Source organism: Cololabis saira, chromosome 23 (assembly GCF_033807715.1).
Source record: "Cololabis saira isolate AMF1-May2022 chromosome 23, fColSai1.1, whole genome shotgun sequence".
NCBI classification, from domain to species: domain Eukaryota; kingdom Metazoa; phylum Chordata; class Actinopteri; order Beloniformes; family Belonidae; genus Cololabis; species Cololabis saira.
Window position 1 is genome coordinate 18,045,513 of NC_084609.1, and position 26,656 is coordinate 18,072,168.

A 26,656-nucleotide genomic window follows, 5' to 3' on the forward strand; every position below is an offset into this window, starting at 1 on the left:
CGAGGAGAGATAACACTGTGCGTGACAGTCTATTATACGTGTAAGGCAAAACAAAGTGAAAAATTTAAATTTATTATAAACGTGAGCATCCATCTGTATGCGTGTGTGAAAAAAAACAATTGGCAAATATGTTGCAGGTCGATTCATTATCACTCTGTTGTTTCATTTACAAGTGGACATTAGTACATTTATTGTGGATGTGTGTCTAAGTGTCTGCCAACATGAGTCACACTAAAAGAGGTGCTGCTCTCTCGATATAATTCAAACATGAACCATTACTGCTCACACACACAAAAAGCATTTACGGTCAAGCTTGAAATCCACGCATTCAGTGTGAGGTGTGGAAGGAATGGGCGATGGAGTGGAAAACAGCGAGGGAGACAGAGAGTATTAAACAGAGATGGGGGGGGAAGAGATTTCCAGTACAATACCAGAGCTAGTAATCCAAAAGCTCTTTAACCCATAAGTTCCCCCTCCCCCAATTATCTCTAAACGCAGACACAAACACATGCTTTTATTCAGCAAATCTCAACCTTTATCAAGACACTGAGCTATATTTTGCATTTCAATAATGGACAAGTTCTACATATATTCTGTTCATTAACGTAGTCTTACATTCGCTGTTATTAAACCAAACCCTAGAGATGAATTTGATTTTTTCTTTCCCATTTTTAAAACCTGTCAGAATTATGCAACTTCTGGCTGAGCCTTCGGGATCAGATATTCATCAAAATGGATTTTTTTTGCTGACAATACCCCATCACAGAAAGCATCTCTTGTAATTAACATATCATTTTTTTGGTCTTCTGTTATTGCTAAAACCCGCTGGGACATGCAAACAGATACACTGCTTTTTTTAAATGGACATATTTGCTGGACAAATAAATAAACATACATAGTTTATAGATTCAAGTACATTTGTAAACTTTGTTTTACTTCCACCGTCCTGACAATAGCCACAACCAAGGCAGAGCCAATAGTCACTTTAAAGCTTTTATCAACCGATGCCTACAATATGGCAATATAATTATGCATCACAAGTGAGAACTGCCTTCTGTTAGTAATACGTTTGGTTAAAATGAAAACAGAAATTGCCTGGCTCAGAAATTGTATTTGATCATTTTCATGTCAGGAAGGAAGATTTACATAGTTGTGTAAGTCATAGCTGTTTATTTTTTGGGAAGACACCTATCCCATTCAGTAGGATTAATATCCTCTATGTTTTTACATTTTGTGATTACAGCAGATAACATCCAATTGGCAGCAAAAATCGGCCAACTGGCAGCAGAACCACTTACTATTTCACATCCAGCTGGATGTGCAACAGTATTCATGGTAACACTTGTGCCCATGATGCTTTGACTCAAAGCAAACCCCATGAATTATGGGTAAGCTTATGCAGACTACTCCATGATGCTAACTGTGTACTGGCCAACGGTAAGCATAGGTTGAGTGTTGACTGGTTAAACCATCTTTTTGAGCTAGAGAGGGAAAATACAAAAAAAAGGAGCTCCAATCGGCAGACTTATATTTGTAAATGTTTGCATAAGCACAATGCCAACATTAGCCCCATACAACCCTTACATGTTTTTCAAGTATGGAAAATGAATATCTACCAAAATCAGAGTTAGTCTTGAGGAGTTTATATAAAATGAAATAGTTCTCTATCAATCTAAAATGGAACAGCTCATACTTGCACACAAAAAAGCTTTTTGTCAAGGGTAGGTCTGTCACAAATATTACACAACTGTAAAATTTAAGATTGTGGTTATTTTGCATAATCATCATTTACCAGAGCAAGACGACACTAGAAGAAATATCATTTCACAATGCTTTCTTTCTGACGGACTATTCATGCCCTTTAATGAGGTCATCACTATGCTCAGCCTTTTGCTGAACTTGCAGCATATCTGAAATGAGTAATCGTTGTTCAGAAAGCCTAAAAGGCCAACAGAACCACAAGTGTTACAGTTGTTGCATACTACTAAATATAGCAACATAAAATATAGCAGCGGAAACAACTACAAACTAAATGTTGAAAAAAACAACAATAAAAAGAACTGGTATGCGATTTCAGTTTTACAAGGGCACTGCTGGAGAAATGCAGTACACCAAATTCCTGGGGGTGCATGTGTCTACACACCTCCTCTATCGCAGAGAAGGCTCATCGGCGCCTGATCTTCCTACGGAGGTAAAGAGAGCCCATCTCGGCACATCATTCCTGGCCACTTTCTACAGAGGGAGCATAGAGAGGGTGCTAACCAGCAGCAGCTCGCTGGCACGAGAACAGCGGTGCCTCTAACTGGAAGGCACTGAAGAGAGTGGCGAGGGCTGCTGAAAGGATGATTGGGGTCTCGTTGCCTCCTGTAAGGGACTTGACGGAACAACGTTGCCTGTCGGGGGCATTGAGGATCTCTAGGGACCCACTCACTCCGCCTGTGAACCGTTTCCTCTCCTACCCTCAGGCAGAAGGTAAAAACTGCTAGGTTCAAAAACTGTTTCTTTCCCACCGCCATCCATCGTTTAAAACAGAAGACTGTAAATATGTAAATATGGGACGTACACATTCTAGTGCTCTTCACCAGTGCAATTACCTTTGGATATTGTGTAATAACTTCTTATAATAACTGTTTATTTAATTTCTGGTTTTACACTTGTCGTTTTTATTCCCTGCACTACCACACCAGTACTTTCTAATCATTTTTATCTCAGGTGTTATAATTATGTGTTTTTATTGCTGACCCTGCATCATCATTTGGTTCTGCAGTGCATCTCTGATGCAATTTGCCTAATTGACAATAAACATGGTCGACTGATGAACAACGAAACAAACAAGTCAACAAAGGCTTTCTAGTTCTTTGATCACTGATGTGGAAGCAAACTTTAACACTGCATAACAATATTAAACATATCTGCCGTAGCTCTGACAAAAAGAGAGCCAAAAGGGAATGGGAAATGTTACATTTATGACAAAATTCTTCTTTTATTGTCAATTTACTCCTACACTTTCTCTATCACAATCCAATAAAATGTGCGTATTTCACATGTAAAGCCTTTGACTAAGCCTCAAATCTCTTTGTTTACATTATGAATTTAACAAATATCAGGTATATTGTTATGATTTCTTCTTTTTTCAAACTTTAACAGTATCCGCCAAGTGAATCAGTCAGGATCTGCAGCGTTTATTGTTTTGGAAAGTCTTATCATAGCCCTGTCAAGAAACATTTTTCTGGCCTAATCAATATCAAACTTCCTTATATGACTCAATTTAAATCTAGCTAATGTCAGAAAAAAAAAAAAAAAAAAAAGATTCTATGACAGACGCATTTGATTAGTCAATTATATCAGGACCGAGGAAGCATCCCTGACAGTAAAATTCTATCTGTTCACTCACTGGCAGCTGCTTTAAAAGACATGTGGAGAATCAGCCATGTGTGATTCTGATGGCATGAAACCTCATTCATGCTTTCTGCATCAGTTTATCCATGAAGCCTGCGTGATGTAAATTTCTTCATATGCACTAGTCCACTACGTCCCTCTGTGGCCAACTATATTCAAAAAAACAATATGGATGCTTGTTTTGAGGGGAGATTTTGCTATTCAGGCCTCTACAGTGTACTCCAGAGCGATTACATACCCATGCAGGGGAAGCTTTGGCAGAGCAATAAAGACCAGAACCGTGTGTGTGTCTGCTCAGCCCCCATCAGTTCACCCAATGTGGAAAGCATGAATTTGTTAAAGAAGAATTAGGCTTCAATCATAGAATATGAGATGATGATTCCCATCAGACTTTGCAGTTCAGACCTTGGTGTAACTACAGTTTGAATAAAAACTAAAGCCCATCCACCTTCATTGAAGCATCTTTCCTCTGTTTTGAAACACACAGAGATTACGCATCCGTGTCCCAATGGAACAGTCAGTCAGAAACTTAAATTTACACTAACATTCATGCAGAACAATGTTTTAGTCAGAACTGACCAAAAAAAGTAATTGACCAGATTTTGGAGACGGTTGCTGCCATGCACCACAAAGACAAGGAAAGGTACCATCTTCACATTGTGGACAACTGTAATAGTGAAAACACACATGGGGAGTAATATTCCACCTCTGTGGGATCATTGTGAATCCACAGATGAAGAGAGTGCATCTTTATACCACAAACTCTGTGTGAAAGTGGTTTCTCCCTACTCTATAGCATCACATCTGTCCCAAAGCTGCTTTGGTCTGTGTGCTTTACAGACTCCTCATACATCAAGTTGTACCCCGCATATTAATACATTATTAAAGTTAATAACTGGCTCATTATTAATTAATGATTAATAAAACAAATAGCTAAACAAGCTCCCTGTTCCCCAACAATCAGGTTTTGTTTGGGTTACTTGGGTGGACAATCTTGATCGGCTTAAGGTTACAAAGCTCCCAGCCAACACACAAATACCCACAGACAGCTTCAATGGTGGAAAAGCAGGCTTACAGTCAGAATCATTATTTGCTGCTTATTGATTTCCTATATGTGTCTCCACTGGGTGCCTCCTCTGTGTCATCCTTTTCAATTGTAAATTTAACAATCTTCCACTGATTAAATGTCCAACTTTCCCTTCCCATCTCCCCGTCTCTCCAAACATTTGCAAATTTAATACTCTGTGATTAAATGCTGCACTCACTTTTACTGAAAATCTGCCTTCTAGTGAGGCGAGCACCCCCCCCTACTAATTTCTCTCTCAGCTGACTCAAAATCTCACTGTGGATTTCAGTGTCTCTATTATCATGAGCACACATGATTAAACACCAGACTCTAGCGCAGGATATCTGCAGGATTAACGCACAATCACTAACTCAAAGTCCCTCATAAGACCAGTTTTTCTCATATAATGAGAAAATGAATCAACATTACAAGGATGCACATCCTTTCTACAAAGAGCAGCATACGTGACATATCACCCATAATCTCTCTGTAATTTTCATCTGCAGCCACTGGTCATGGTATGTGGCTAAAGCACCACTAAGTCCTTGAAATGTCACAGTGTGGTCATGACATTCCAGCGTGAAAGACTGCCAGTCCGACAGGAGCTTTAAAACAAATCAAGTCAGCGGGTATAAAATTGGCATCCATGTAAAGATATATGCATGTCTCAATGTTGTTTTTCTTTTCTAAATACACCACTAAGTCTTGCAAAAAGAAAGAAAGGGGAAAAAAGCATGCTGACTGGGCAGAGCTGACCTCAGTTTACTCACACAGATGGAGTCAGAAATTACAGACAGTGCTCTGCAAATCATTCTCAACTGCCGAAAGGTTAATGATGAGCGTTACCAATGCATTCATAAACAGTCTTGGATACCAGATTGCCAGAGGGCTAACATTACCTTTCATAAATCTTTTTTTACGATGAATGTTGTCAGCCCAAAACCCACAAAAATCTCAAATTGCTATTGTGTCAAACAATGCAGTTAAGTGGAAATGTTTAAAATTCAAGGATTTTACACGATAAATCCAAAAAACATAATAGTTTTTGTAAGTAGATAGCAATTATAAAGTAATCAGGCTCTAAGAAGTAGGACAAGAGACACATGCACAATAACAATAACAACAGGAGTAAAATAAACATAACCACATGCTGTGCTCTAATGGCTTTTGTTGAGTCTAAGTTTTATGAAAATTTTTAGTGCGTAAAACTCGCTTCTGTTTGCAAGTAAGTTAATTTATTTGTGGATGTGGATGATAATTTGTCAGTTCTCCTACATTTTTCTTAACCCTCATATCATTTTCCTGATCTTAAGGCCCCGTTTACACGGAGCAAAAACGGAGGCGTTTTCATGCGTTTTGGCCGTTCGTTTACACGAAAACGGAGCTCAAAGTCACCAAAAATGATCATTTCTGAAAACTCCGGCCAAAGTTGAGATTTTCAAAAACTCCGTTTTCACGTTTGCGTCTAAACAGAGGAAAACGGAGATTTAGGCTCAGAACGTCACATTATGCAACAGAAACGTCACCAGCGTCATATGTCATGTGTGTCCTGTGTTTACAATTAGTTTGACCACCGTCAATATTTTCTTGTATTTTACCTGTTTTATATTCTAAAGTCACACTTAAAAGTAACTCCACTTCTCTGTCACTCCAAACGAAAGACTCTCGTTCCATCTTGGAAGTAACTGGCAGTCAAAGCTGATTTATGGTTCCGCGTTACACCAACGCAGAGCCTACGGCGTAGGGTACGCGGCGACGCGCACCATACGTAGGCTACGCCGTCGATTTAATGCGGAACCATATTATTCAGGCTTCACACGTGTCATTTGTTGACGTTTTTTTCCAGGATTCTGTTTGGCTAGCATGACTTTACGCTTCTCGTTACACTGCCCTCTGCAGGTTTGGCTGCGGGTTCGTGTAAACGAAGAGATTTTGAAAACGATCTCGTATAAACGATGGAATTTTTCAAAACGTAGAGGGGGAAATATCCGTTTTTGTAAATACTATTTGTAAATGCTATTTGTACACACTATGTGTAAACGGAGCCTAAGTTTAACAATTAGGAGAACAAAAGAGCAATAAAAAGGTTGATAGAAAATGCAAAGATGGTAAGACTGACCAAGAACAAGACAGGTGAGAGTGAGTTGAAAGCACTTTTGGACAGTCAACCTAACACCGGGGATCAAGTGCAATTAAAAGGAAAAATAAATAAGAAGACAGTTTCATGCTACTGCCCCCCTTACAGTTTCCATGCACAACATGAAGGACGGCATCAACTATTTTGTGTTACATGTGCTGCACATGTTACAGAAATGGGGATGATTAACTGTGCAGCAGTCTGTCCAAGTGGGCCATGTTTGATTATCTTTGCAGCAGATTTATTGCACATCTCTAATGATCCATAACGCAATGTGGGATCCAACATAGTGCACTTATCTCTCCGAAAACCTCACATGGGACTTAAAACACCATTTAGTGCAACAATGTACGATGAATTTTCCTCCGTCGACCTGATTGGATTTTACTGCTTTATGTGCAGTAATATGTTTTATGTTTAATCTCTGTGGTATGCAACTTTCCTCAGACATCAGTTTAACCAATAACAGACGAGATTTGTTTCATCCCTGCAGGTCACTTGGTATGCATGGCTGCTTCCACCAACCTTTAATTGGCTGCTTGACTTCACCGTTCTCCCTCTTGATCTCATTCATCACTCTGTGTTTTTTCTCCTTTTCCTTTTCTCGCTCTTTGAACTTTTTCTTCTCTTTCTCCTTCGCCTTGTCCTTGGTGGAGTGCTCTGTGGAGGTGGAGAGGCAAAATTCAGGTCTTGACAGTAGAAACACACCGATATAAGAGCTTGGTTTAAGCACGTACACGTAAAAACGTGGGCACACTTTATTCCCATTTCGGTTTCACTTATAACCTTAAGCTACATCTCATCAAGAAACGAACTTATGCTCTTTTCCCCAAACTCTTCTCTCCCCCATGCTTAGCCTCTACTTCAATATTTCCCCTCTCTCTTTAAAGTCCTAAATCCTCCTTTACCTTTTAACCCATACTATTTCCTCTTCAGTCTTAAGAGATCCTGTGTTTAAAGGAATTTTACAAACTGAGAAAATAGGGTTATCTAATGCAACAACCAAAGCAAATTACTGTGGAGTCAGAATACGTTTGAAATGTAAATATCACACCATCACACACCTCACCAAGTCTTGGAGTGCTTTCTGAAAGGCACGCCATGCACACCGATTCTCAGGCTGTGTACAAAATCCTAACCTTTCTTAACATCCTCCAACTTATCAAATATTTTATGACTCGTCTCTTTTGATTCTTAATTTCACACAAAGGAAAAGGCTCCTTTATATTTTTACACAGTACTTTTTTTCCCCATCTCTCTTTCCATTTCCATAGAACTTCTGTCAGATCTATCTGTAAAAGGAAGTTAGGATTTCAGACTGTTCACTTTCCCGTGGATGCAGGGAGTTTAGAAACAGTGCTGTTGGATCGGCTCTTTGCAGGATCAAAGGAGAAATGACTTTGAAGCCTTAGAAAAGCAATAGCAGTATCTGTGCACAGTAATATTTGCAGAAAAGCTTTCATTTGCTACCATACATTGATTTAATTATCCTTGCCTAATATGAGGAATGCTAAAGGTAGACTATTTAAATAGCTGCGTAAAATGACAGCTGCAAAATTACCAGGCACTGTGCACTGCCTAGAGGAATAACACCACCTTCCAAAACATCAATTTAGATCTAGAGGAAACAGCTTACAAAAGGGAAGCTCAGATCTATTGCCAGGTTAATAAAAAGCATAAGACCATGCCAGAATAGTAGCATTCATAAATTTAAAGCCAGTAGGTGACACGAGCCCCAGTGGCTGAACTGGCCTTAAATGCACTGGAAAATATGCATAATTCATGACAGCTTGAGAGCGGTCTTCCCCTAAAAATGGAGAAACTTCTTCTTTTAAACTTCATGCAGACCAAAGGAGTTTTTCTTTTTTATAAATCACAATTTCCAACACATAAGTAACTCAGATATAAAAAACAAGATGAAAACTTCTGGAAGACAGAAACTGAGACTACGATTTGAAATGAATACAAATCTGCTCTCTTCCCACTTTGCTGCAGCGGCAGGTTTGGAAGGGAAGCACAGCAGGTGGCTTTCAACATCTGAATGATCACAGGAGAAAATACTAGAGGCAGGCAGTTGCTAAACTTCAACTACACCACTCCTGGCTGACACACAACTTTTCAGAGTTGGGGGAACCACAAATCCAGAAAAAAAAAAAGTGGGCTGTATATTGGATCTTTTTTTTAATGTTGATTTCATAACGAAAACCAGTTCCCTTCATTCACATTCATACTTGAAATTGTATTTATGTGCTCATTGTTTTAGTTTTATGAACTTGGCAGTCCCAGACATAACCTGGGGTTCTGTAAGCATGCTATATTTACATCTACACAAATGAACCAATTACACAGCTCATGAAAGCTCTGCTGTGGTTAATACTGGATATACACACACAAAGGCTGAAAGCTGAAACAAAAGCTATTACGCGTTTTTAATGTTTGCTGTGTAAACGTCAGTGTGATTTATTTGCCACTTGTCTCGGATCAAAACACTGGGATGGCCAGACTCAGACTTAAAAAGCCATTTAGACATCTGCTAGTATTGATGCCATTTAGGTTTTTTTATACATTTGAATTCAACTAAAATGTCTACAAACCCCATCTTTAAATTCTTAAAGACTAGACCTCAGTATGTTAAGGACTTTGACAATGTGTTTCATGTTATTTGATGCAATTAAACTCAATTGGAACATTCCATTGTGTCATCAAATAGTATAAAAATATGTCAGAAATGTGAATAAATAAAGCACACAACAAGCACAGACTGGCTCTTATCTTTTTTTTGCTAATATCTGATTATATTTTGTTATTCTTCCAAGTCTTCCTTCTCTTGGTCCATTTGTTTATTGGATCCTGACAGACTCACGTCTCTTATTTCAGTCCTTAATGCAACCAGCAGTTGCTGCTCCCTCACACCAGTTTTCAGCTTCACTTTGACAGCAATGTTGCCACTAATAACATTACTGGGATGATCTGATAGTTTATAGATTTTTTTTCCCTCTTTTCTCTGCAAGACATCAGAGCACAATTCAGCTTCAGAGAAAAGATGCTGAAGGTGTCAGTCTGTCCGTCAGTCCCAGGCTCAAGGCGGATTTCTTGCACTGGTTCTCAAACGTAAGTCCTTTTGTACAGCTGCTAAGGATTGAGTAGCTCACTGAAGCAATTAAAGTTTTGGTGCTTTAGAGTGCCTCAGTGAAACTGCTACACGAGTGGTATTAGTGCTATTACATGGGACTAAATCTAAATTTTGTCTGTCAGGTGCACCACCCATAAACATGTATTAAATTCCTTTTAGAAAAAAGTAAAATGAAAATAAAAAATGAAAAAAAATTGTATATTTCTGACTGTAATAACATCAATTACAAAATTAAACCCTGTTATCTGACATTTACATTTGCTTTAAATTAACTAAAAAACTATCCTCTCTGTAATGATCAATGTTAGCATTTATCTGCTGTGAAATCCCCATGAAAGCACCGCCACATGCCACATCTTTAACACTAAAAAACATGGATAAACAAAAAAGGGGCATTGAAAAAAAAAAGGATAATTAGAAGGGACATCCAACACGATTTGTTTACAAAACAATTTCCGATCATGTTTCAGTGACAGTCCATGCGTGCCATCCTGATCTCTTACATGACTGCAGAGCGGCTCCGAGTGTGTCATGACCTCCTAAACCAACCAAGTGGAAAGGGGTGACATCATGCACTCACACAGACTGACGTGAGCTCCGTCGGTCCTCCTGCGAGCATCTAAACACTCACACACACATCATAACATGTGCACACACTGGCACGCTGTTATGCAAGCGTCTGCAGGTTTCGAGGTTCTCTTTTGCCTGATTAATGAGGGACATAAATTCAAACCATAAAATAAATAAAATACACGTGGCCTGCTACTGAGGTAATCACTAATGTGGGATTCCTGTGTTGACTTGTTATTAGTCAATTAATCAAATCGATCCTATTGGTGACATACTGGAACATGACTGTAGCAGGCCATACAGTACGTAAACGCACTGCTGTGGCATACTGGTGACATATTTTTTTTTTTTTAGTTATTTTTTTTGTCATAGATTGAAACAATGCGTTCTTGCCATCTTAAAGTTTCCTTTTGTGATTACTTGTAATATCATCTAGATCAAATTATTCTCAAGTGTTGTAACTGTCCAATAAAATTGCAAGAATGTGCATGTTCTTAGTGACGACAGAGTATTAGGGACAATCTAAGACAAAAAAAAAAAGGAAATTACGAGAATAAAGTCATAATATAATGAGAATAAAGTCAATGTTGCGAGAATAAAGTCGTAATAGAATAAAGTCGTAACATTACGAGAATAAAGTCGTAATTTATGAGAATAAAGTCGTAATATTATGAGATTATAATTCATGAGAACTCTAACAGGAAGAGCTTCTTCTCCCTGTGTTAAAATGAGGAATATTGAGCATCTTGTGAGGTTATATTTATATATAATATATTTAATATTACGACTTTATTCTCAAAATATTACGACTTTATTCTCGTAATTTCCCTTTTTTTGTCTTAGTTTGGCCCTAATACTCCGTCGTACTTAGTGGAGTCCAAGCCTAATAAAAAAAAATCTATATTAGGAGACAAATTCATGATGGAGAGAATGAATGAAGACAACATTTTTCCGCATGTAGCATGAACATAAACAAGCCTGTGGTTCCCTCGCAGCCCGGGCTGACAGAGGGGGGCGTGGTGCTGAACCAAAACAACCTTTATCCCATAATGGCGGGCGGCTGTCATGTTGTTATGACAGCAGCGTGTACTACCGATGCACACACGCAAAAAAGAGATTTTTAATAAAAGAATAAGGCGCATCTAAGATAAATAAATAACTAAATACTAAACGACTTTATTTTTATAATTTTTATTTTTTTTATATTATGGAAAACGAAGCTGATTTTTTTTTTTTTCTAGGTAATAAGTGTGAATTACGTAAGAGTTCCTCCGCAGCAGCGGCTGCAGGTCGCGCCTGAGCGGGTTCACGAGCGGGTGAGCAGCCGCATTAAACTCAGCTTTACGGTGTCCAAACACTTTCCTAGAGACTTACTATCGATCACAACTGCAGCTTTAGGTCCTTTTAAATGATATTAGACAAGACTTGTTCGGGACTGACCCGACAAAATAAGCAAAACACATGTTAGTGTACCAGGTGGTGAATTCACTATGAAACACGCAACTATTAAAAAGGGCTGACCCAGTTATAATACACATAATTCAAAGTTTAACAATAAACCCCAGCTTGGGGAGAAGCGGGAAGAGTAATGGCCTACCTTTGGGTGGCGACATGACCTCTCCATTTCCATTTTCTCTGTTGTTGGAGCTGGTGTTGGAGCCGGTGTTGGAGCTGGTGTTGCAGCCGGCGGTGAGGGCTCCAGCCCCGGCTGCGGGGCTCAGCAGCGGCCGGTGCTTCCTGCACACTTTCCCCTTCTCCCTCTGCTTATCTCCACACCTGGCTTTGGAGGAAGACGGCGGCTTGTGCAGGAAAAAGTGGCTCTGTTTGAAGACTTTGTGCGGGTTTGTGGCCGGGGCTCCAGGAGGCTGACCGCCGGTGCTGGGGCGCCACAAGCCGGGGTATCCGTGCAGCGCGGCGGGCTGCGGGAGTCTCTCCCCCCCGCTGCCGTCGGCTCCCACACCGCCGTCCCTGCTCACTCTCTTGGCTTTAGCGCTCCTCTCCTCGGCGCGGAGCTTTTTGGGCGGCGGGGAGCCCTTCAGCCCCGTGGCCGTGCAGAGCGCGTCTTTGACGGCGTGAGGACGAGCGGGAGCCTCGCCGAGGCGCGCAGAGCGCTGCGAGTCAGCCATCTTGCCTGGTGTTTCCTCCAGTCCCAGCCTCCGCTGCTGTCTGTCTGCACCGTGTTTTTTACACGACTGCGAGCAGGCAGCAGGGGGGCGGGGCCCCGCTCTGATTGACAGGCGGCCCGTCGTGGGTGGGAACGAGTCGTGATTGACAGGTGGAGCGTACTAGGGGCGGGGCTTAGCAGCAGAAATAAGTGCATGCGTTTATTTATTTCAATGTGCTTACTTTTTTTGCCTTTTACTGAACATTTTGGTTCACATATTTTTTTTATTTTGTCTGCATACATATTAATGGTTAATACCAAGTTGATAAAAACAAAATATGCATTTTGAATACATATTATATATATATATATATAATATTTTATATAATCAATGTATTATATAACATATATAATAATTTTTTTAAATAAATACATATATACGTATATATATACGTATATATATATATATATATACGTATATGTATATACATACGTATATACGTATACATATATATGTATACATACGTATATATGTATACATATATATACATATATATATATATATATATATATATATATATATATATATATATATATATATATATATATATAGGCAAGTTTTGGCATTAAATAAATGCATAACTACAGACGTTTTCCTTTTTATGGGTATTTTTCCTTTTTCAGTCACATATATCGTTGATTACATTTCTTACAATATATCGAATATCGTAGATATCGTGTACCGTGATATTATCGTGGGCCACATAGATAATAACGATAATAACCCAGAGTCAAATCCCCTGTCTGGCATGTTCAAACTTGGCCAATAAAACGTGATTCTGTTTTTAAAAAAAAAATCAGAACAAATCCCAACCACATTTGATTAAAGAAAAAATAAATCCAATACACCTAAAAATACACAAGTAATGGGCACAGGTGATTGACAGAGCATACAGGAAAGCCTCTGTGTTAATAATGCTAAGATACAGTGTTATTGTTGAAATTACAGAGTTGCCATTAAAGAGATAAACTTGCTGCCTTTAATAAGATCTTTACAACAGGATGAGCTCATCACTCCCAGTCATCATTATTCAGTGCCACTATCCTCTGGTGCTGTTTACACTTTGATTGAAGTAAATGTTTTCATCCCAATAAATCAGACAGGCAAAGCTCTTAGTACAAGCCCCGTCGGTGCGCGACAGCCAACCATGAATACTGAACATGATTACCAGAAGCGTGACGTTTGGGATGTAAAATTACAGCTGTCCATAAACGCTGTGACCAGATTATTTCATGATGCATGCCAGAAGTGGAAATCTGATATTTGCATGTTCATGGTTGCAGCTGAAAAGTGTAACTATGTGCACTTACCAAGTTCACGTACTATAGGATTCATATTTTATATACTACAGGCTTTCAAATAGCACTGACACAGTTTTCAGTTTCTTCAGATGGCGGTGCAGCCTGCTGCTCCTGCTTACACACTCAACACTAACTGGCTATATTTATAAGCCATTACATAACACGTTAAAGTGCTCATTGGGAAAACTGAGGTGACCCAGTTAAGACAGCGAGCTGGCTTCATTTATATTACTCAAGAAGGGGGGAAAGAACAGGTTTTGCATTGATATTGTGTTAATGTGCCACTGAGAGAAGAGCTCTGTATTAATCTTTCTTATGCTATTTATATTAAATGTGTTTACTGCAATACCAGAAAAATAAACTTTGCAGGTTATTCTTGTGTTATGCAAATAAATACCAGTGTTCAGGCCATGCATCTGATACATTTTTCTGCCAGCATGAGCCTTTTAATGTGTGCTGACAGTGCAGGGGAAACATGTTCAAACCGAGTGCAGCATTTGCAGTTCACTGCAGGGGGTGTTTATTTTGGACCACACAAACAATTAAAGCAACTGCACGGCCTCTGAACTTCTCTGCTGAACTGGGTGTCAAGTTGCTTAACTGGCATAAAACACAAAACTGGCCCCAGACCCGCAAAACTGCCCCCCCATCCCCCTTATTTCAAAAGCTCCAGCAGGATTTCCTTTTTTTTTTCCCCGTCTAATTTATTAGAAATATCAGTAGCTATTGGTAAAATTTTAGTCTATATAAACTAGTGCCCTGCAATTATTAACAAAATAACAGGTAGACAAGATCCAAAGAGATTGTGTTCTCTTTAAATGACCTAAAAGGTCTGGAGAGGAAAAAAAATAAACACATCAGCTGTGATAATCACAAAATAAAAGTTGTATTACACTTGCATAATTAATCTAACTCGAGCATTCACTGCACAAGAGCGCCAGCGGTTAATTACAGTGCGAGCGTCCTCCTGGTGTGGCTCTCATAGAGCAGAAAGGGAATACAAATGTGCAAATGTGCAGCCCTCAAGGTCTGCAGACGGAGGGCCGGTGCGTCTCCGCCACCCGCTGCCATTGTTATATGAGCAGATCTTCCACACGTGAGCGGAGTCCCTGCTGCGACATCCACTCACATATTTATGACACTCGCTCTGACTGCAAGATCATAAGATGAGCCATTAGTTGCATCACTGGGTTCAAACACACTGTTGTCACCATGTATCTTGGCTTCACAGAGGAGACAGAGGGATGTATTGGCATGAACAGTCTATTACACACACTGTAATCCGGGTACTTACTTCACCCACTGCATCACAAATCAAGAAACAAAGGAGCCACATATTTCCTTAATGTTCATTTTTACTGATTGATTTCTGCAACATACAAACATTTCGTCTGTGTTTGTGTGTCAGGAGAAGGTGTGTGTGTGTGTGTGTGTGGGGGGATGAGAGGGGTGTGAGAGACCCACAGGAGCTGATGAGCAGGCGGCAGCCAATCACGTTGCTCACACTCACGCCACTAATGCTGATTGGAGGGCAGCGGGGAGGGGGCGGGGCCAGGGCTCTCTTAAAGGCACAGGTGGGCTCTTTTCTGAGATTTAAGCCTGAATTATGGTTCTGCGTTAAATCGACGCAGAGCCTACGTAACCCGTACGCCGTAGGCTCTGCGTCGGTGTAACGCGGAACCATAAATCAGCCTTAACGCTCGTGTGTTTGTGTTTGGTGAAGGGGGTGAAAGACGGAAAGCAGAGAGAGGAAAGTAGGAGGCATGAGAAGGGGAATACTAATGAGATGCTCCTCAACTGCTGAAGCGGAGCCTCATCTCAGGTGCAGAATTTTCTGTTGAAAAAGCGAATGCTGGGACCGAAGAAAAAGAAATCAAAAAATGTTCAAGAAAAGAGAAAGAAAAGTGATTTCCAGACATGGGGAGAGTCTGTGAGAAAAGTCAAGGTCAGGCGGATGAGAATTCAGTTGACTTGTGACACAACAAACAACCATGTGTACAAAAATAACTTTTAAAATACCATTTACAAAAAAAAATGACCATTATTATTATTAATATTATTATTATTATTATCATCATCAGTAATATCATTATTACAATCTTATTCAGAGCCCATTGTAGTCATCATGGTGGTGGGGTGGGAAGCTGGCAGTCTATGCTTTTCCTCTGCCAACAAACTAAAACAACATTTTATAACCTGTTAAGCATATTGTTTAAACATTAAAAAAAACCTGAAATATTTGCCAGAAGCAAAGAAAAAAGGGCAGCAGAATAATTTACACTTTAAGGAGAACATTGTTTGGCGGGAGGAATCATCATTATCATGCACTGACTTTCTTACATCTTCTGTTAATAAGGATATTTAAGAGATAGTATAAAACAATTTGAAATACTATATACCTAAACTGCTCTGTACAGCTCTTTATCTTTATAAAACAATGCATATGCTGTGTACTTATGGTAGCTAATGAAGAAGGTGTTAACAACAAGAAAAAAAAAAATTAAACAGTAGTTCTGGGTCCTTAGTCGCTGTTGTCTTATTGGATCATTGCCTCACACATACAGAAGCAGGTTTAAAAAAAAAAAAAGAAATGCAGCTTTATGAGAAACCAAATGAGTCTGATGTGCAGAGGAGGGCTGGAGGTTTAATATGCACCTGTAAAGTCCCAGGCTTCAAGCGCTTCAGGTGTTACATTCATACTCCGAAACACTGAGGTCGATCGTAAAAAGCTGTGATTGAAAACTTTCATGGTTGTTCAAAAGAGGGCCTCAGACGAGAGACCAGACAGATGAGAGAACGACGAGAGAGAAAAACAAAAAGAAGGCATGGGAAAAGTAAGAGAAATGGTTAACTTGAGCGTGGACCGAGAGAAGCCTGAAGCACAAAGGAGAAGACAAGCGAAGCGGACGTTGGCTGTCTTCTCTGTGGACTGACGCAGCATCCTGCTCTCAGCAGCGAGAGCCAGAGTCATTGAGCTGGTGAGCTTGGTCATTACGGATGTGCTCAATACCATTTTACCTTTAAAGTGACTAAACTAGGGACTTCAAATTATAAGAATCCTTCAGATCCAGCTCTTATAATACATGAATGATTTCCCTCCTCTAGCTCAGGTTGAGCTGCTTCCTACCCTTTTCCTGGACATCTAAAATCATTTTTTTAATTATCTCTGCTTTCAGCTGACTATTGATATCACAGAATCAAAACATATTTAGAGTAAAAGTTCAGGTCTGAGACCAAAAAAAAGGCATTATTTTGCTTTCTTTCTGAGACACAAATGCCTCCACTCATGTCTGCAAAGCAATCTCAAAAGCAGACATTTAGCCTCAGTTCAATGAATGAAAACTAACAAGCTACTGGCTCCAGCTTCATGTGGAGCACATCTAACTCCAAGCCATAAAGATTGGAAGTATACGTTTACTCAAACACTGCAATGACCAAACTATGACAGCTTATGACTCTGACAGAAGAAATGCAAAATGCTCAAGCTAGTATTTCAACGGCTGCAAAAACCTGCAGAAAAGCTGGAGGGGGGTGAGGAACAGCTGATGCTGGCGGTGGGCAGCTCCTGCACTTCTGTTTCTTTGCTGATCTTTTGTAATGTAGCACCACAAAGAGGGAAAGAGAGACACAGAAATACGTATAGAGAGACACAGCGAGCTCCCTGGCGACCTCCACACAGCCAGCTGAGAAAGTTGTATCATGGGTAACAGATTATCCAAGTTCGCTTTGAAGATTGTTGTTCGTTCCGTGCGAGACAGCAAACAACCTCTGGGAGTTTTCTTTTCTTTTTTTAAACCTCATGAATCCACCTCCCACGGTAGCTTTTCTGATTGACTTACTTTCGTCTCATTTGGCTTGAAACAAAGCGTAAGAGTCACTCTTAGGTCCCTGTTTATTTAGTGTAGAAAGGGAAAAACAATGCCCCTTCTTGTTCTAGTATTGAGCCATGGAAAGTTAACAGGGAAAGACTGATCCCAGGTCAGAGTACAGAAAAGTCAAACCATCTAACATCCGTTTGAGCTGCGGGGGGGAGGGAAAAAAAAAAAGAAAAAGGCGTTGCTGTAAAATATACAAGTCTCTCAACCAGAAGCTGTTCTTTTGAATTGCAGAGCGGCACTTTGAGGGAAGGACTGAGGAGGGGGAGGATGTTGGCACACAGTTACACAGAAACAGTTTCTATGTAAAAATGTGCCGTCTGTCTGTGTGGCATCTAGCAACTAAGTTTTTGGAGCAGCCAGGTGAGATCCGTGGAGTCCATCTCCTGATGTGGGACGCCGCCGCCGTTGGTGGGCGGGTAGACGGATCGCTCAGTCATGTCCACTCCAAGGGGGGTTCTCGAGGGCCTTTGGGCGGAGCACCACGATTACCGAAGTCTGTAAGGAGAAATACTCTTTTAGGGGGGGAGGGATTATTTATTTTCCTCAATTTTCCCTGTCGTCAAGGACAAATATTTTCTGCAAATGCAACCAACATCGACCTGTCCAATCAGCAAAAGCGGTGCCATGCATCAACAAAAAAAAAGACTTTATAGAAACCATGTCCATCAGCGAAGAGAAAAATGACTTGTGCTAATATTTTTGGCCCCATAAAGGCCAGTGACCAACACTTTGTCACAGCCAGAAGAAAAACTAGAAAGAAAGAGCGACTGAACTCGGAATGCCTCGGGGAAGGAAGAGGGCAGACTTACCCACCCAGGTCTGCTTGGTTGTTTGTTGCTATGCTGCCAGCAGATGCAGGGTCAGCTGGAGACGCGTTAACCGAACCTGACACATCTAAACACAAACAAACAGACCGAATAATGAGAAATACGTGGCCAAACAATAGTGAAGCACGGCCAGTGTAAACGGCATTGGTGTTTGTTAGTTAATGAGTTTTCTATCCAAAAATCTCTGCGTGTTAATATACAACATATTTCAACACTGAGAAGATATAATACACGTATGTTACAGGACATTTAGAAGAAAAACTGTATATTTATAGATTTTACGTGATTTATCTATAGCAAAATATAAAAATAAATGAAGTTAAAAAGTGAATCCTTTTTCATTAAGATGTCACGCCCTCATCAAAACCACTGAAGCAATAAATTGGAGGCAACAATCAATACACAATCTCAACAGCAAAGATAAGCACATGCGCTCATTCGTTGCACCTCTGTGTACACGTGTTCTCTTCTTTTTGTCTGTTACTGTCTGACTCTTACAGCTGCCTCTCTGACTAATGTTGTCACTATTATCGCGCGCAGGCTCATTTGTAAACCACTGAAGCCCTTTCCTACTCCGACTGAGAGCACTTTCAGACATATCTGTGAACCGATAAACAGAGCGCTGCATTTCTGTGGGCCCGGGTTTAAAAAAACTAAACAATTAATAACAGAGACGATTAAAGCAGACAGGTACTTTGTGTGTTCATACCTTTATGTGCACTGCTCCACTCGGCTGAGGCTGACGTTTTCACTTCCAGTGGGTCTGAAATATGGCGAGAAAAATCTGTGAATTTGAAATGGAAACAACTGGGAGACAAACATGGAAAAAAATGTACACAAAAAGCACACATACACACATTCCCACTCATTCAAACACTTTCCGTTGTCCTCAAAATTACAACCACTTTATTTTCCAGTCTATAAACCAACCCACAAAAGGGAAAGCTTCCACCTTTGTCCTCAAAACTGATTACTTGTGCAGAATATTTAGAAACAGTCATGATAATATAAAATGGTTTGAGAGATTCAGAAAACGAACCCAAAGGCACCTATCTACAACCAACTGCACTTTATTTCTCAGCTAAAAACCCCAAACGCTTTCGCTGCAGGGCTAAAGTGCCCAATGCTGACCTCCAGTGTCGTAAAGCTGAAAAACCCTCAAACAGTAGCAATGTACTCCTTTGTAGTCGTCTCCTGTCTGCCTGAACATTTTTACACCGTAACCTTCAAACCTCAGAGCGCTACACAGGGAAAGGGAAGTAGCAGGAGCCTACAGGGTAGCTGGGTTACTGTAGAGTCCATTTTGTGAGAAAAAGGGGACATTCAACCTATTTTTCCACTTGTCCATTTGATCTAAGTGTAACAGACTGAGGCTCTGCCTGCTGAGGAGATAAAACCTGAAATAAAGCTCTGCATCCTTCCTGTTTCAGCTTTAATCAGAGGAAACCAACTGCATCAAAGAGCCAATCATGTTAACTATCCATGAAATGTGGAAACACCTACCAATAAAATGCACAAAACAACATCACACCGTTTAGATTCAAGTTCATCCTCACTGATCTATGCATCTTTTTGCAGCTACGAGCAAAAAATATGGAATCACCATTCCTGGGTAATGTTTGGGTGAAAAAAAAACAGGTTTTCATTTTTGTTGCTCGCCTTTTTTTCCCCCTCAAGACATATTGCTTTGTGTTATCTGCTCTAACATTTCAACAATCTTGCTTGATCTATCCATGTTTCCCTTCTCCAAATCTTCAGTTTTTTTTGTACCTGGTCTTAATAAAAAAATAAAAATAAAATAAAATCACCATCTAATCTTTACTGACAAGCCTTCTTGCAGGGACTTTATTTCCTGTCGATTTGAAAATGAGTGTTACACTTCATCTGAAAGGAAACTGCCAAGAATGAGAACATTTTTAAGTATATTTAAAAAATGGAGAATATTAAAGAGTTCAATAAAAGCGTTGGGTGTCAGAACATCCTCCAAAAGTGGTGATTCCACATCTTTTGGTCAGAGGTTGTAGAGGACGACTGGTAACACGGACCCGGGAAGCAGCCCGGCGAATCCACAGCACTGGAGACACACCTGAGGACGTTGACCAATGCAAACGCACCTGTGGCCAGTATGAAGGACTCAGGGGTTCTCTCGGGGAGGGGGGGAGGGGAGCCATCGCTGTCCCAGCAGTCTGGGTTAAGAAGTCAAGAGGTCAGATGAGAAGCAAGGTTAACGACTGGCCAAGAAGTGAAAGTGTGCTGCCGTGATTTAGGACCTGCTTTAGTTCACACAGACTTCATGCTTAACTATGTCCAGTAATGTTTCTATATTCTAGTCTGTGAGTCTTTACAACAGAAGAAAGAGGTTTAGTAAGTGGATTAGCCAAAGTCAAGTACGTTAAAAGGTGTTTATAAAGCAGGTATTACATTATTAAACGACCAAAACAGCATTCAATTATTCTAATTTTTATTTCTATTGTCTATGTCCATAATTAACTTCATAATTACTGTGTAAAAGCCCTGTATTCAATTAAACTGTTAACTCCTACCAACAAGTTTGTGCTTCAAGTCTGTCACTAATCATGCAGTAGTTTAAAAATATTGTTTCTGCATGTGATCAATCTTTAAATATTCAGAGACACGATTATAAAAGTTGGTACGACCAGCTGAATTCTGCACTTACCTTTTCTTTATTAGGATAAAGTGCAGAATTATATCTCCTTTAGTTTTAGTAAAACAACTGATGTATTTTTGGTTCAAGGTTAATAATTATTTTACACCTTTAAGAGAAAGACTGTCCCACCTGCTGCTGTATCGTTACCTTAAATTATTTATAAATTACCAACATTAGGATTAGTTTTTGTGGCAATGCACAAGGTTGTTTGAAGAGGGATGGAGAAAGATTAATAAAAAATAAATAAATAAACAAATTAAACAAGGGGCAACAGGACATAACTAGAAACACCACGGAAACTTCAGACTGATCTGAACCAACTTCTGCAGCACGTGCAGTTCAGGGACGTTTCCGGGATTCATCGGATTCGGCAATGCAATCAGCAAAACAAGCAGCCACCACCAGCTTTCTTTTGACCAATCGCAAAGCTGCAAATCACAAAGCTGCAAATTGCTCAGCGGCGTTGAGTTCTTGCAGCCAATCAAACAGCAGCTGTTAGCCGGAGATGAATGAAGCTGCTGCAGCCAGAACGAATGAGCGTGCCAGGAAGCAAAGCAGAACCAACGCTCTGACAAGCACCTCTGCGTTGGTTTAAAATACTGGAAGTAGCTTGTACATAGTTGCGACATGTGTGAAAAATTGTCTTGTGGCTGTTTGTGATCTTCAGGTTAAAGGAGGACCAGCGAGAGCGCATCGTCAATGAGCCACCAATATGGATGAATATGAAGAAAGTATCACAAAAACATGATGCAACAAACGTGTGCTTTTATTAAGTTTTCTGCAACACGTACATGTCATCAAGTTACAAACTATTGTAACTTTTAAAAATATTAACCAACATGAGGTCAGAGCCAGTAAAACACTTTTTATTTCTTTTTTATATATTCGAGAGATTGAGAAGTAAAAGGACGGCTCTCAGTTTAATTTAACACGTAAAAGTCCTGTTAGTTCTGGCGTGAATAAGTCAAGACCTCATTTCTCATTTTTGAAAAGCTGCTCAAAGCAAAGTCCAGTTAAAAGCAAATCAATGTGCCATCAGCTCCGACCAGCTGAAGCATCATATTTCACAAAGTTGTGGTCTTCAACTCTGGAACCAGTCAGAGGAATCAGAGTCCTCCGCTAACCCCACTCCCCGCTAGATCAACACCACGGCTTGTTGCATTCATGACAGCGAGGCCACAAACGGCACCACAGAGCTCTGTGCAACCCAACGTGCTCAACAGTGGCGTAAGTGCATTTCTCAGTATCATGCAGGGTTGATCCTTCACCAGCCAACATGCACACACACAGAGTTCACACACGACGCCAGTGAAACGAAAACACGACTTCTCATTCACAAATTCGACCACTTGGACAAACACACAGACACACAGACACACACACACAAGCTGAAAGAGGACGAGTGTTTGGACAGATGTTTGCCTGCGAACATATGCAGCATTCCCTTCAGACCAGCCCATTAGTCCAACAGTCATGCTTCATATGAGACATCAGAGGGACCAGCTCGTTGTTTTTATTCTTATTTTTTTTTGTGTGTTCCACTGCCCACCGGTAAATGAGTGTATGTTGATGGATCCAACTGTGGTCTCGTTACTGACCCAGAAAATAAGCCTAGTGTGTGGTTTTGCAGGAGTGATGCGAGTGTGGATACTAAAGACAGATTTTTCCAAACTTGCTCAGAATATATTTACTAGACCACTAAGATATAAATGGAGCCAACTTAAGTGTTTAAATGAGCTGGTAACTTAATGTCAGGGCGTATTGACATACTTGCTGTGGTTGCCGAGGCTGATGAAGTGACTGCAATGGACATGGGGACCACCTTTCTGACCGGCTGCTGGCTTTCATGCTGCACGGACGAGGCTACCATGCCAGTCCCCGATAGATTTGTACGGTAACTCTCCTTCTCGCCAGGCATCTCTCCATTCCCCTCATCATCTGAGTTATCAGAGTGCAGGGGGTTGGTGAAACTCAGGGCAGTCCTAACAGGAGTGGAGGAGGAGGAGGAGGAAGAGGAAGAAGATAGGTGGGAGGAGGAGGATGAAGATGGAGCGACTCGGTCTGAGGAGGAAGAAGAGGAGGAGGTCTTGGGGAATAGCTTTTCCGGGCTGTTGGAAGGCTGCGTCCAGGCTGCGTGGCCAGCCTTCACTTCTGCTCTGTCGGGGTCCTGCGGCTCTCCCTTCTCGCCGCTCTTCACAGGAAGGTGATTTGGTCTAGTTAGAGTACCGTCCTCTGCTTGACTCTCCCCACATCCGCCTGATCCCCCCTCTGTGCCCGAGTCTTCCGACAGCGAGGAGCTGGACGTCAGCAGGGACGGGCCGGTGCGAGACTTGAAGGCGAGGCCTCTCTGCAGCATGCTGCTGTTGGTGTTTGCGCTGGAGCCTTGTACGCCCGGGACTCCAATGGAGGTGGAAGTGTCAAAGCTGCGAGGTCCTTCCTGCAACGGCACCTTTTTAATTTCAATGCTGAGCTTCCTTTCAATCCGTGGAGCACCAGAACATTCAACGGCCGGGGAGAGGGGCGAGGGCGGCGTCTGAGTCTGGCTTTGACCCGATTCTGATTTCATCGACGTCGAGGACAATTTGTTGTTGTAATTGTCATTCAGATCTAGATTTGACACCTGAGTCTGCTGATTTCGGCTGAGGAGATCTTGATCCCTCTGCTCTGAGGGACTGGTTTGTTTGATTGGTTCTGACGGGTTCTGCTGCTCATCAACGTCTTTATTCTGAAAAAATTAACAAAGAGTGAGTGACAAGTGCTCTCCAGCCACACAAGCTAAAGACCCACAATTCACCAGATATCTTTTGCTTTTACTTTTGTGAGATGTGTCAAAGTTTAATAAGTCCTTCCATGATAATTCAATTGACTTAATTTCCCTTTAGACACGTCAAACAAGGAATTGATCCTGTCACCCGTGACGAGGCGTTGCAGATCAGAAACCCATGTTGGCGGCAGCTCTAACCACTAACAGACATTTGTGATTTGTCACATTAAAATTCACATTTCACAAATTAAACCACTGGACAAACAAGATATAAAAATACTAAACAACTGTTTCCTCAATATCATTTACGCTCTCATGTACACAAAAATAAATCATTCTTTTATACCAATTTTGAAAGATTTTCCTTTTTGTACATGATGAGGAAATTGAATATTTGTGTAACAAAAACTACAGATTTAGAGAAACTAGGAAAGAAAATATTTTCACTTATATTTGACCTCTTTCTTTTTATATACATTTTACACAGGTGATATTCATAATCATAAGCTGCAGCCTTAATTAAATTAAAAAAACCAACATAATCCAATATGGACGACTGTGCAAAATCATCTGGACGAAGTCAAAACGGTGAAAATGTGTGTTTAACTTTATAGAGTAGTAGTGAGACCTGCACACAGCACTTATTTTGTTTCTGTCCCATTTTTGTTCTTGGCTTATCCTGCTTCTGACATTTGTTTACTGAAAATGTATGACATTTATAAGATCTTTTCCTTTACCTGAGTCTTATATAAGATGCTTATAGTTTGGTGTGTGTGTGTCTGAGAGGTCTGAGGGATATTCTTTTTTTCATTCATTGTGTTAATAATTTTGTGCAACATTCCTCTTCTATTAATGTCTCACTTATTCTTTGTTGTATTCATTTGACCCTTGAGTTGTGCAGATGTTTGATTTGGATTGATTTTGCAGGACAAATTGTGTCTAAACCTTTGTACTGCAACTGTATATTATACCAATTACAATATGTTAGTTTATATATAAAATAAACTCTAAATGCATTTATAAAATGACATGATACTTCTAATATCCAGCTCACCTCTGTCACATTCTGCTGCGTTGTAGCTAACACATGTATGACGGGTTTGGGGTGGTAGCGGTCATTGTCCTGCCGTACGTTGGTGACGGTGGGGAAGGCTGAGGGGGGAGATGGGGTGAGAATGGGGGGAACCGGGTGAGGCTCGGGAGGCTGCAGAATCTCCTCTTTCACATCACCTTCTACCTGGGAACTAAGCAGAGAAAGACAGACAACAAAAACAATCATTTTCATTTCAACTTTACGTAGAAAGAAGCACATCTACAGAGTAGAACCTTAAACTGAGGAAGGAACGAAGGATTATAAAAAGACTGATCCTCATATGTTTTAGTTGTTCTCAAGATATACCTAATTACTACCTAAATGTCAATCATAAAACACATATGATGAAACAACACTATATTACATTTAATATATAGTATATATACACATATATGTGTATACGTATAAATAAATGTAAAGGTTTTTTTTTGCCACTAGATGGCAGAATTTTTAAAAGTCCAGCAATAAAAAAATGACAAACTTTCAGACTTTAGGTTTCTAGCACATGTTTTGTGCATTTAAGTCTGACATAATCTGTTTATGTGAAAGAAACTTGGAAAAGACTGAATCTGTTCTGAGGAGATTCATTTCTCTTTAGCTGAACTATGGTCTATAATATGTTTATAAACATATTTCCTTTAAGGCTATTACATTACTACAACTTACTATTCAGAAATTTGGTAAATCAAAGAAATGTTAAAGATATATATCCTGCAGCTAGACATCGTTGTATTCATGACAGCATTTACAGAGAGATTACCTCCCACCTTCTGTAAAGTGCAGAATTCAAAGCTATGATAAATACACCTACAGATGGAGACAGTGTGTGTGTGAATTACATACAGGATGCTGAGGTTATAGATGGAAAGTCATGCATTAAGATGTGCTCTTCTCCACACACATGCTATATGTATGCAAAACATAGAGATGCAGAACAACAGTGAAAGGATGTGGTAATGTACTAATTCAAGAGCACATGACTGAGACGAGAGCTATCACAGAAGTAAGTGCACATGACGCTGTCTGGATCAAAGGCAGCCTGACAAAGTCAGAAAAAGAGGACTTCCTTTCCTCCAGTTTCAGAGTTGTAGTTACTCTGTAAAAACCTTCGTCATCAAGCCTCTGTTTGGGGCTGCAGCTGCTGTTGGGTTATTCTATCACAAAGACTGATCTGTAGTGTTTATTGTTATTATATTGAATATATATATAAAAAAGCTGAATTAGTCTTTATTTATTTAGTTTCCTCTAACTGATAAATACTGACCAGGGTGTACAGATCCTTGTTTATAGTTGGCATGAATCCAGCTGCAGGAAAGTTTTTCTAACCACCAGCTGACTCTTGTAAGTCACTTATTGGTAATGTCAGACCTCCAGGCTAAACATTAGCCCACTGTTTTCTTTTATTAAAAACAATACCCACGCACAGCTCTCCTTTTATATCATTTTTGTTGTCTGAGCAAGCAAAAGCTACATTTAAAAAGATAGATGATTCCCAATAGAGCTGATAACTTCCTAGTGTGTGTGTGTGCGTGAGTGTTTGTGTGTGTGTGAGGGGGGTAAAGCAAACATAAGATGAAAATAGAAAGAAAAAACTTAACTGCAGGGGAAATAAAGAGGTAGAAAAACTGATACTATGCTAGAGACATGGAGCACAT

General features: G+C 40.2%; 2 protein-coding genes across 5 annotated transcripts in view; both read right to left on the bottom strand.

The window, feature by feature from the left end:
• Window positions 1–12,456, bottom strand: part of LOC133424220 (lysine-specific demethylase RSBN1L-like) — a 41,017-nt gene extending 28,561 nt beyond the window's left edge. For both annotated transcript variants that reach the window (XM_061714707.1, XM_061714706.1), the window contains exons 1-2: window positions 11,903–12,456; window positions 7,128–7,262 (exon numbers count right to left, since the gene is read on the bottom strand). In XM_061714707.1, coding sequence (XP_061570691.1) covers window positions 7,128–7,262; window positions 11,903–12,431 — 664 coding nt within the window. In that variant the 5' untranslated portion in view covers window positions 12,432–12,456. The remainder of the gene's footprint in view (window positions 1–7,127; window positions 7,263–11,902) is intronic.
• A 2,635-nt stretch (window positions 12,457–15,091) lies between these two features.
• The window catches only part of ptpn12 (protein tyrosine phosphatase non-receptor type 12), a 49,234-nt gene continuing 37,669 nt past the window's right edge, over window positions 15,092–26,656 (bottom strand). The window contains exons 13-18 of one of the 3 annotated variants that reach the window (XM_061714525.1): window positions 24,963–25,152; window positions 22,915–23,869; window positions 20,591–20,662; window positions 19,186–19,239; window positions 18,463–18,543; window positions 15,092–18,144 (exon numbers count right to left, since the gene is read on the bottom strand). In XM_061714525.1, the coding sequence (XP_061570509.1) occupies window positions 18,083–18,144; window positions 18,463–18,543; window positions 19,186–19,239; window positions 20,591–20,662; window positions 22,915–23,869; window positions 24,963–25,152 (1,414 nt within the window). In that variant the 3' untranslated portion in view covers window positions 15,092–18,082. Of the gene's footprint in view, window positions 18,145–18,458; window positions 18,544–19,185; window positions 19,240–20,590; window positions 20,663–22,914; window positions 23,870–24,962; window positions 25,153–26,656 lie in introns of all 3 variants that reach the window. The other 2 variants (XM_061714526.1, XM_061714527.1) reach the window with 2 other exon arrangements.